Below are 12,696 nucleotides of genomic sequence, written 5' to 3'. Positions count from 1 at the left end.
TCTTTCTCTTGTTGGTACTGCTGTACATGATTCATTGCTGTTTGCGTGAAGGTCTTCTGCTTGGTACCTTTAAGTGCAGAACTTTTGCTGTGGCACATCTTCCTATAGTGTCCAGTTTTTCCACATTTACAGCATAGGAGCTTTACTTGCTGGGCCCTGCTCTTGTCTATGCGGCTTTTTGACTCCACAAGGTTTGAAAGGTTTTCCTATGTCATGCGCCCTCGCACCTGTACATTTTTTCTGCTCCTTAGAGTGTTTCCCTGGCTTTGGCTTAACCAGTTGGACAGGCATTGGACTCTTTCTCATCCACGGCTTGTCTTCAGCTCACAGGTTGTGCCTATTCAGCCTGTCTTACAATTTAAATGGCCTTTTCCAGTTTACGGTCTTCCTTGGATTGCAACAGGTCTGATAAGGATGTCTCTGCTATGCCGACAACTATCCAGTCTCTGATTAATTCTGCTTTTAATTCGTCGTATTTGCAACCTTCTGCCAATCTATAAAGGTCATCAATACAGGAGTTGACAGATTCACTAATCATCTGCGTCTGCTTATTAAATTTAGCTTTTTCCAAGATTTTATTGGTATGGGGATTAAAATATTTATTAAAAGCTTGGAGTACCTCTTCAGATTTATCGGTAGCCTTATTGATCCCTTGTTGGGCAATTGCTCATCCACTATCACTCCTACTGAATACAGGAGGGTGTTCACTTGCTCCACTTCAGATTTAGTATGGAGTTGAAAAGACCTTAAGAAACTTTTTCTCCACACTAGTCAATTTTGGACCTGATTGGGACCTTCTTGATTCTGGAAACTCTCAGGCATTCCCAATTTTGGATCCATATTGCTTCCTTTTGTTTACTAGGCTTTGCTAATTTTAAACTTTTAAGGCTTGGCTTCCCATACTCCCCGGCCCTTCCCATACTTTCCGACGATAACAACGCTTTTTCTCCGTGGCAAGGCTGAGCAATGGCTGCCAACTGTACTCACCTCCCCAGCTGCCGATTCAACTGAGATCGTGTTCTGCACCCTTTTTTTCCCCCAGTGCCCTGTTTAAATAAATGGCCAGTTTCACTGTCTCACCGATCTTGGATTGGTTGCCCAGCATAAAGACTCGGACTTGACCGCTGGATGCGCTGGAAGTACTGACGCAGAGCCCCATGCTGCTGTGGTGTAGTCTGAGAGGCTGCGGAGTTCTTCACAGCCTCTTCTGCGGTAAGTAGTTTTTTTATTGCACCAGGCCAATATTTATCTTTAAATTTGTCTGTTGTTCCCCTTGTGTTTCTTCCAAATGGTAAGATATCTTCAAATTCTCTTTGTCGCTTTCACTGTTGTCACCATGTTGCATTGTTGGATTTGTCTTGGTAGCATTGTAAAGCATTCCAGAAAAAGTCTTCAACTCAGTAAAGGTTAACTAACAATTTTTTATTATTTACAGTTACGAATAGAGATGGGTCAGACATTGAAAGTGTTATCCTTATCAGGCCAGTCACAACAGATTCAGATATTTCCAGCATGCAATCAAAGCTGTTATGTTCAAATAACTACCCTAACTGGTAGTTCAGTGGTTGTGTGACGGAGCCAAAGCAGGAGACATCAGAACAGGTGACCAAAGATTTGGTCAAAGAGGTAGATCCTAAGGAGCCTTTTAAAGGACGTGCAAGAGATGGAAAGGGAGAGAGGTTTACTGAGGGAATCAGAGAGCTTAGGGCCAAGATGGTTGAAGGCATGGCCACTAATAGTGAGGTGAAGGAAATAGGAGATGCACACAAGGACAGAGTTGGAGATAATGAGGTCCGAGGGCTTGGAGGATTTGAACACGTGAATGAAAATTTTAAAATCTCAACATTGATCACTGAATCACAGAATTGTTACAGCACAGAAGGAGGCCATTCACTCCAATGTGTCTGCATCAGCTCTCCGAGTGAGCAATTCACTTAGTGCCATTCCTCCGCCTTCTCCCCATAACGCTGTACATTCTTCCTTTTCAGGTAACTATCTAATTCACTTTTGAATGCCTCAGTTGAACCTGCCTCCACTGCACTCTCTGCAGTGCATTCCACATCCTAACCACTCACTGCGTGAAAAAGTTTTTCCCCATGTCACCATTGCTCCTTTTGCCAATTACCTTAAATCTGTGCCCTCTCATTCTTGATCCATTCATGAGTGGGGACAGTTACGCCCTATCTAGTCCTTCAAGACTACTCATGATTTTGAATACGTTTATCAAATCTCCTCTCAGACTTCTCCTCTCCAAGGAAAACAATTCAAACTTCTCCAATCTATATTCATAACAGAAGTTCATAATCCCTGGAGCATTCTTGTGAATCATTTCTGTATTGCCTCCAATGCCTTCACATCTTTCCTTAAATGTGGCACCCAGAACTGGATGCATTACTCCAACTGAGGTCAAGCTAGTGTCTTATACAAGTTCAACATAACCTCCTTGCTCTTATACTCTATGCCCCTATTAATAAAGCCTAGGATACTGTATGCATTACTAACCACTCTCTCAATCTGTCTTACCACCTTCAATGAATTCTGCACATATACACCTAGGTCCCTCAGCTCCTGCACCCCCTTTACAATTGTACCCTTTATTCTATATTGTCTATCCATGTTCTTCCTACCAAAATGAATCACTTCATATTTCTCCACGCTAAACTTCATCTGTCATTTGTCCCATTCCACCAGCTTGTCTATATCCTTTTGAAGTTCTACACTATTCTCCTCACAGTTCACAATGCTGCCAAATTTCATATCATCTGCAAACTTTGAAATTGTACCCTGTACACCAAGGTCTAGTCATTAATAAATATCAGGAAGAACAAGGGTCCACTGACCCCTGTGGAATTCCACTACAAAACTTCCACCAGCCTAAAAAACATCCATTAAACACTACTCTGTTTCCTGTCACTCAGCCAATTTCGTATCCATGTTGCTAATGTCCCTTTTATTCCATGAGCTATAACTTGCTCACAGGTCTGTTGTGTGGCACAATATCAAATGCCTTTTGGAAGTCATTGTACACCACATCAACAGCATTGCCCTCATCAATCCTCTCAGTTACCCCATCAAAGAAAAAACAGCAAGTTTGTGAAACACCATTTTCACTGAAGAAATCCATGCTGACTGCTGACATTGCTTAATGAACCTGCATTTGTCCATGTGACTATTAATTTTGTCCCAAATTATTGTTTCTAGATGTTTCCCTACGATTTAAGTTAAACTTTGGTATCATTATTCAAGAAGGGTAGCAAGGATAGACCAGGTAATTACAGGCCGGTGAGTCTAACATCAGTGGTTGGGAAACTATTGGAAAAATTCTGAGGGACAAGATTAATCTCCACTTGGAGAGGCAGGGAATAATCAGGGATAGTCAGCACAGTTTTGTCAGGGGGAAATCGTGTCTAACTAACTTGATTGAATTTTTTGAGGAGGTGACTAGATATGTAGTTGAGGGTAAAGCAGTTGATGTAGTCTACATGGACTTCAGTAAAGCTCGTGATAAGGTCCTGCATGGGAGATCGGTGAAGAAGGTAAGAGCACATGGGATCCAAGGCAATTTGGCAAATTGGGTCCAAAATTGGCTTGGTGGCAGGAAACAGATTGTAATGGTCAAGTGTTGTTTTTGCAAGTGGAAGCCTGTGACCAGTGGTGTACCACAGGGATCGGTGCTGGGACCCTTGCTGTTTGTAGTATACATTAAAGATTTCGACATGAATATAGGAGGTATGATAAGTAAGTTCGCAGATGACACGAAAATTGGTGGTGTCGTAAATAGTGAGGAGGAAATCCTTAGATTAGTGAGGATAGCCTTAGATTACAGGATGATATAGAGGGGCTGGTAAGATGGGCAGAGCAGTGGCAAATGGAATTTAATCCTGAGAAGTGTGAGGTGATGCGATTTGGGAGGACTAACAAGGCAAGGGAATATACAATGGATGATAGGACCCTAGGAAGTACAGAAGGTCAGAGGGATCGTGGTGTACTTGTCCATAGATCACTGAAGGCAACAGCGCAGGATACTTGCCTTTATTAGTCGAGGCATAGAATATAAGAGCAGGCAGGTTATGATGGAGCTGTATAAAATGCTAGTTAGGCCACAGCTGGAGTACTGTGCACAGTTCTGGTCACCACACGAAAGCAAGGATGTGATTACACTGGCGAGAGTGCAGAGGAGATTCACCAGGATGTTGCCTGGGCTGGAGCATTTCAGCTATGAAGAGAGACTGAAAAGGCTAGGGTTGTTTTCCTTAGAACAGAGAAGCATGAGGGGGGACATGATTGAGTTATACAAAATTATGAGGGGCATTGATAGGATAGATAGGAAGAGACTTTTTCCCTTCGTAGAGGGGTCAATAACCAGGGGGCATAGATTTAAGTTAAGGGGCAGGAGGTTTAGAGGGGATTTGAGGAAAAATGTTTTCACCCAGAGGGTGGTTGAAACATAGAAACATAGAAAATAGGAGCAGGAGTAGGCCATTTGGCCCTTCGAGCCTGCTCCACCACTCATTATAATCACGGCTGGTCATCCAACTTAGTAACCTGTTCCCGCTTTCGCCCCATACCCTTTGATCCCTTTAGACCCAAGAGCTATATCTAACTCCTTCTTGAAAACATTCATTGTTTTGGCCTCAACTGCTTTATGTGGTAGCGACTTCCACAAGCTCACCACTCTCTGGGTGAAGAAATTTCTCCTCATCTCAGTCCTGAAAGGTTTACCCCGTATCCTTAGACTGTGATCCCTGGTTCAGGACTCCCCCACCATTGGGAACATCCTTCCTGCATCGACCCTGTCAAGTCCTGTTAGAATTTTATAGGTTTCAATGAGATCCCCCCTCACTCTTCTGAACTCCAGCGAATATAATCCTAACCGACTCAATCTCTCCTCATACGTCAGTCCCGCCATCCCAGGACTCAGTCTGGTAAACCTTCGCTGCACTCCCTCGATAGCAAGATTACCCTTCCTCAGAGAAGGAGACCAAAACTGCACACAATATTCCAGGTGTTGCCTCATCAAGGCTCTGTATAATTGCAACAAAGACATCCCTGCTTCTGTACTTTAATCCTCTCGCTATGAAGTCCACCATACCATTTGCCTTTTTTACCGCCTATTGCACCTGCATGCTTACCTTCAGCGACTGGTGTACGAGAACACCCAGGTCTTGTTCTCGCTGCATATTCCCCTCTCTTAGTTTATAGCCGTTCAGATAATAATCTGCCTTCCTGTTTTTGCTAGCAAAATGGATAACCTCATGTTTATCCACATTATATTGCATCTGCCATGCATTAGCCCACTCACTCAACTTGTTCAAATCACCCTGAAGCCTCTCTGCATCCTCCTCACAACTCACTCTCCCACCCAGTTTTGTGTCATTTGCAAATCTGGAGGTATTACATTTAGTTCCCTCATCTAAATCATTAATGTATATTGTGAATATTTGGGGTCCTAGCACCGATCCCTGCACTACCCCACTAGTCACTGCCTGCCATTCAGAAAAAGACCCATTTATCCCTACTCTTTGCTTCCTGTCCGCCAACCAATTTTCTATCCAGCGCAATACTCTACCCCCAATCCCATGCGCTTTAATTTTACATGCTAATCTCTTATGTGGGACTTTGTCGAAAGCCTTCTGGAAGTCCAAATAAACCACACCCACTGGCTCCCCCTCATCAACTCTACTAGTTACATCCTCGAAGAATTCTGGTAGATTTATGAAGCATAATTTCCCTTTCGTAAATCCATGCTGACTCTGCCCGATTCTTCCACTGTTTTCTAAGTGCTCTGCTATAAAATCTTTGATAATGGACTCTCGAATTTTCCCCACTACCGACATCAGGCTGACTGGTCTATAATTCCCTGCTTTCTCTCTACCTCCCTTTTTAAATAGTGGGGTTACATTAGCTACCCTCCAATCTGTAGGAGCTGTTGGAATCTGGAATACATTGCCTGAAGTGGTGGTAGAGGCAGGATCCCTGTAGAATCTGTTGGAATCTGGAATACACTGCCTGAAGTGGTGGTAGAGAGAGGCAGGAATTCTCACAACATTTAAAAAGTATTTAGATGAGCACTTGAAACGCCATAGCATTCAAGGCTACGGGCCAAGTGCTGGAAAATGGGACTAGAATAATTAGGTGCTTGATGGCTGGCACAGGCACGATGGGCCGAAGGGCCTGTTTTTGTGCTGTATGACTCTATGACTTTAAACTGATTAACCTGTAGTTGCTAGGCTTATCATTACATTCTTTTTTGAACAAGGGTGTAACGTTTGCAATTCTCCAGTATTCTGGCACCACCCCTGAGTCTAAGGAAGGCTGGAAAATTATGATGCACCAGGAACCAATGTAGTTCAGCGAGCACAAGGTCAATGAGTGAATGATAATTGGAGCGAGTTAGGATATGGGCAGCAGAGTTTTGGTTGTGCTCACATTTATGGCTGGTAGAAGATGTGAAGCTGGTGAGGAGGATATTAGAATGGTTGGGCCTAGAGGTAACAAAGGCAGTCGCCAGTGTTGGTATGACCTTGCCTCTGGCAAAATTGCTTGGAGGCGGGATTGCATCGGATAGATGACTTGATGTACACCTTTCGAAAATTCCCTGTTGCGCCTCCAAAGCAGTCTCCATACAGCTGATAAGAGTCCCCACAATGTATCACTAATTACCTTTCATGTAAAGTTATCCTTCTTCTCCACTCTGGTGAAAAAAGCTATAACTTATCATCGTTTATGCCCGCTAACATCTTACTGACTCAACACTGCACCCTTTCCATTTGTTTTATCACCTTCCTATATCAAAACTACATACCAGTCTCCAATAGCGGCTGAACTATGATCTGTACCAAGTTGAACATTATCTCCTTGCTTTTATATTGCATGCCTCTAGGGATAAAATCAATAGTACCATTTTTCCTTTTTTTATGGCTTTATCTGCTTGAGTAGCTATCTTCAATGACCTCTGCATATGCACGCAGAGGTCTGTCTGTTCCTTGACTTCATTAATATTCAAACTATTTATAATGCATTCTCTTTCCTGTTTTTAACTTCCCAAATGTACCACTTTACATTTTGTAAGCCATTGTTTTTGATGTCCGGTGTTGGAACTGGTGGGTGGACTAACACCACAAGCACTGTGGGTCAACCACATTTTTGAGTCTAGCCTAATTTAAGAAATAAAGAACTTCCAGTTATATACAGTGCCCTTCAGAATCTAAGGACTTCCCAAAGTGTTTTACAGCCAATGAAGTAATTTGGAAGTTTAGTAACTGTTGTAATGCAGGAAAAGCAGTGACTAATTTGTGAACAGCAAGTCCCCTGCACATAAATTAACGAATGACCAAGTAGTCATAGAGTCATAGAAACAGGTCCTTCGGTCCACCGCGTCTATGCCAACCATAATGCCTATCTATACTAATCCCACCTGCCTGCATTAATTCCATATCCCTCTGTGCCTTGCTCATTCAAGTACCTGTCCAGATGCCTCTTAAATGTTGCTACTGTTTCTGCCTCCACCACCTCCTCTGGCAGCTCATTCCAGATACCCACTATTCTTTGTGTGAAAAATTTACTCCTTTGATCCCCTTTAAACCTCCTCCCTCTCACCTTAAATCTATGCACTCTAGTTTTAGTCACCCCTACCATGGGAAACAGACTCTGGCTATCTACCCTATCTATGCCTCTCATAATTTTATATACCTCTATCATGTCCCCTCTCAGCCTCCTTTGCTCCAGGGAAAACAGACCCAGCCTATCCAGTCTCTCTTTATAACTCTAGCCCTCCAAACCAGGCAACATCCTTGTGAATCTTTTCTGCACCCTCTCTAGCTTAATCCCATCTTTCCTGTAGTGCGGCAACCAGAACTGCACACAGTACTCCAAATGTGGCCTAACCAACGTTATGTACAACTGTAACATGACATCCCAACTCTTCTACTCAATGCCTCGGCCGATGAAGGCAAACATGCCATAAGCCTTCTTCACCACCCTGTCTACCTGTGTTGCCACTTTCAGGGGACTATGTACTCGCACCCCAAGGTCTCTCTGCTCAAGAACACTCCCCAGGGCCCTGCCATTCACTGTATATGTCCTGCCCTGGTTTAACTTCCCACAATGCATTACTTCGCAATTGTCTGCGTTAAATTCCATTTGCCAATCCCTTGCCCACTTTCCCAGTTGATCAATATCCTGTTGTAACATTAGACAACCTTCTTCACTGTCCACTGTACCACCAATTTTGGTGTCATCTGCAAACTTACTAATCATGCCCCTTACATTCACATCCAAGTCATTAATATATATGACAAACAACAGAGCGCCCAGCACCAATCCCTGTGGCACAACATTGGTCACCGGCCTCCAATCTGAAAAACAACCCTCCACTACCACCTTCTGCCTCCTATCACCAAGCCAATTTTGTATCCAATTTGCTAGCTCACCCTGGATCCCATGTGTTCAAACCTTCCAGACCAGCCTACCATGCGGGACCTTGCCAAAGGCCTTGCTAAAGTCCATGAAGACAATGTCCACCACCCTGCCCTCGTCAATCCTCTTGGTCACCTCCTCAAAAAACTCAATCAAATTTGTGAGACATGATTTTCCATGCACAAAGCCATGCCTTTCCAAATGCATATAAATCCTGTCTCTCAGAATCCCTTCCAATAACTTTCCCACCATGGATGTAAGGCTCTCCGGCCTGTAGTTCCCTGGCTTATCCCTGCTGCCCTTCTTAAATAAAGGCACAACATTAGCTATCTTCCAGTCATACGGTACCTCACCTGTGGCTAACGATGATACAAAAATCTCTGCCAGGGCCCCAGCAATCTCCTTCCTTGCTTCCCATAGCATCCTAGGATACACCTGGTCAGGCCCTGGGGATTTATCCACCTTAATGAGCTTCAAAACCTTCAACATCTCCCCCTTTGTAATGTTGATATGCTCCAGGTTATCGTTGTTCCTTCCCTTGAACTCATTAGCTTCCATGACCTTCTCCATGGTAAATACAGATGAGACGTATTCATTTAAGACCTCGCCCATTTCCCATGGTTCCACACATAGATTACCACACTGATCCTTAAGGGGGCCTACTCTCTCCCTAGCTACCCTTTTACTCTTAATATACTTATAGAATCTTTTAGGATTCTCCTTTATCTTATCTGCCAGGGAAATCTCATGGCTCCTTTTCACCCTCCTAATTTCCTTCTTAAATATGTTTTAGTGCTGTCGATTGAGGATAAATATTGATTAAGGCACTGGGAGAGTTTCCCTGCTCTTCTTCAAATAGTGCTGTGGGATTGTTTATATCCACCTGAGGACAGACAGGGCCTCAGTTTAACATCTCATCCAAAAGATGGCATCTTTGACAGTGCAGCACTCCCTCAGCACTGAACTGAAGTGTCAGCCTTGATTGTGTGCTCTGGAGTGGAATATTGAACCCATGACATTCTGACTCAGAGACAAGAGCACTACCATTAAACCAAGGCTGATGTGTAATTTTTTTCATTTTGTGCGACCTACAAGCTGAAGTATTGCCTGAAACTGGCAATTTGTCGATTGGGAGTGATAAATCATATGCAGCTGTGGGTCTTAAACTACAGCTAAATAGGGCATTCATTGAAATATCTTCCAGTAGTGAAAGGTGTAGCTAGCTGCCTGAAAACTGCTCTGTCCTTAACCACTGATATCTGCACACCCACAACTACAGATTGGGCTGATCAGACTCTGATATAGCAAATGATGACTGCAATCAGAGTCTAACTCTCAAAGGTCCATTGTGTTTGCTGGCCTAATAGTAGGTGGAGCAAGTGGAACAGTAAGACGGTTGGTGAAATGCTGGGCAGAAAAATCAGTGAGAGAGGAGGATGGAATAGAAACAAGTGGACATGGATTCACAGTTAACATAGGCAGAGCTAACAGAAAAGTTGGAAGACTTTTCACACTAAGTTTTTTGCCACAAGTGCTTGCCGAGACATAGGTTAATTTCAAATGGAATTAGACAGATATTTGAAAAGGCAGAATATAACAATGTTGAACTGAACAAAGGAGCCAAACTCTAAATCACACTAGATTTTGAGCAAAATGGAGATTTATTTTTTGTGTTGTGATTTCTACAACTCTGAGGACAAATGGATTTTCATCATATCAGTTGTATTTTCAATAATGAAACAGGCATCATACCTGCTCTCTGTGCGTATGTTTCCACTCCAGCCCATAACGAGAGAATTATGATGACATATGAAACTTGAGACATCGCTCGAAAGACCATCCCTTTTTGCTGGGAAGAGATATTAGGACATTAAACCCTGTGGTAAAATAGAAAGAGATTAATCGATAACTCATAGATTGCTCTCAACATTCTATTCAGCAAATAGTTGTCCAGTCAGGTGAACTGCAATGATCTTTTCTAATCCTGAATGTTTCGAATCTCCTCTGAACCATAATTGCATATTTTGGTGCATAGGCTGTTAGAATGCTATAAAACTAGATTTTTAAAAATTAAGTTCCTTCCAGTCTGCTTTCTCTCTTGTTGGGCGAACGGAAGAGCAATGTGGGCTCCTCAACTGAAACTAACCTGTGTGATTGGGGACATCAATCTTACATGACTCTCCAGAAAGTGGTAATGAACCTGTTTCCTTAAGGTCTCCTCAAATGCTACACATGAGAGCTTCAGACATATGCCTGGCAAACCTTTACACTCAACAGAAAGGCAGCCAAAAGCTGATTCATCTGAGATTGCTGCTTCACAGTCCCTTCAAGCTCCAGGAAAATCATCCCAGCCACCAACTACATCTCATTCAGGAATTACCTCATAATAGTAGCAGATAAAGAACTCAAAACCATAAGGTGGCTAGCACAAAGACTAGACGTGGTGTTGTAAGCAGTAGCTCTAGATAGGGTGAAAGGATTGCTTCGCCTCTTTGGATGAATGTCATTCTGCAAAGTAAACGTGGCTTGACTACAAAGAGTTCTGAATTCATCTTTGTTAGTTGTGTGATGCTGAAAGAAATATAGATTTCTCTCTTATGATGGAAATCAACAGAATTATTTGACAGTGAGGAACATTGTGAGGATTTTGTTGGGGGACAGTCGATTTGCACTGTTAAGTGACTTTCCCTGGTGTGTCACTGTTTATTCATTAAAAGGACTGGACGATCAGCTGTGTCCTCCTTTCTCTGATTGCTGGCTGTCCTCTGGCACGTTTCCTGTTTCCTGTACAGCCTTTTCAAACTGTGGTATGGAGACTAACACCCACCTGCAGCACTCTCCATCCCCACCACCACCCCCCCCCCCACCCCCACCACCACCCCAAGCCTCTCTTTGTTGCAATGTTACATGATTGATATATATATAATGATTCTAGTTACTCTCACTGGACTGCATCCAGGGCTCCACCAGATTTATTCAGCCAATAAAACAAGTCTGCAGTCTGCTGTATGGCACTTTTTGTACTGACATTGGTCTCATGAGATCTGTTGCCCCCTTAATCAGTGGAATCCTTACAAGAATCATGAGTTATGACTGCAAATGGTTGTCCTGTTCACCAATCAGCCTTCTGAATATATGATCATGACATAAAGGCTGGTATGCTAGATTTTAATATGAAAACATCATGAACATTTCCTGGGTGGTGAGCATTCACATGCTGAATAGGATTATTGGCATTATGTTAATGGATGAAAAATGTTCCTGGAATTGAATAAATTCTTATATGAGACTTTCTGTCAATTGCATCGTGTGCCTATAGGAATGTTTTCAGTCTGTAGAATTGGACAGCTCACACGCTTTGCTTCTCTTGTTTTATCAAGAAATGAATTTTATGGCCTGCCTGAATGGAGCATCAGTAAATTGCTTTATACAAGGGTGAATTGCTGCCTATTTAATGTGCCAATGATCATCAGATGCTGCCTGGAAGGAAATTTAACCTGTTGGAAAGGCGCTGAAGATCTTTCCACTTTTCATGAGGGGTGGGGGGGGTGGCAGAAGTGTCGTCTTTTGAGTCAAAAAGAAGTCTCAGTAAGACCATTTTTAGTCTGTAAACCTGGTGAGTGGGTATCTGTGTAGTGAATGTGCATCTTCATCCCGCATTGCCTTGTGTGTCATCTGTGACTCAGTTGACAGCACTTTTGCCTCTGAGTCAGAAGGTCTGGGTTCATGTACCACTCTGGGGCATGAGCACAAAACTCAAGGGTGACACTCCAGTGCAGTACTGAGGGAGTGCTGCACTGTTGGAGGTGCAGTCTTTCAGAGGAGACATTAAACCGAGGCCCCGCCTACCCTCTTAGGTGGAAGTATAAGATCCCATGGTGCTATTTCGAAAAAGAACAGGGGGTTTATCCCTGATGTCCTGGACAATATTTATTATCAACATCACCAACATCACAAACATAGATTATCTGGTCATTATCACATTGCTGTTTGTGGGAGCTTGCCCTGTGCAAATTGACTAATGCTATTCCTATATTACAACAGTGACAACACTTCTAAGGTACTTTAATTGGCTGTTAAGCACTTTGAGACATCCAGTGGTCATGACAGGCATGTCTTTCTTTCTTTCATCTCTGACAAAACATGGGAATAGAGTTATTCCCTTTGGAAAATTTACATCTTCAGTCCACAACTGCACTTTCTGTAGAGCTAATTAAACAGGCCAGTTAAAGTCCTGACAATCTCTCCAGAGCACCAAGCAGCCACAGTCAATACTTA

General features: G+C 43.0%; 1 protein-coding gene across 2 annotated transcripts in view; it reads right to left on the bottom strand.

Moving 5' to 3' along the window:
* Positions 1 to 12,696, bottom strand: part of col22a1 (collagen, type XXII, alpha 1) — a 419,868-nt gene that overhangs the window by 387,224 nt on the left and 19,948 nt on the right. For both annotated transcript variants that reach the window (XM_068031367.1, XM_068031368.1), the window contains exon 2: positions 10,171 to 10,295. In XM_068031367.1, coding sequence (XP_067887468.1) covers positions 10,171 to 10,258 — 88 coding nt within the window. In that variant the 5' untranslated portion in view covers positions 10,259 to 10,295. The remainder of the gene's footprint in view (positions 1 to 10,170; positions 10,296 to 12,696) is intronic.

Source organism: Heterodontus francisci, chromosome 5 (assembly GCF_036365525.1).
Source record: "Heterodontus francisci isolate sHetFra1 chromosome 5, sHetFra1.hap1, whole genome shotgun sequence".
In the NCBI taxonomy this organism is placed as follows: Eukaryota; Metazoa; Chordata; class Chondrichthyes; order Heterodontiformes; family Heterodontidae; genus Heterodontus; species Heterodontus francisci.
This window is presented reverse-complemented; position numbering and strand designations above follow the sequence as displayed.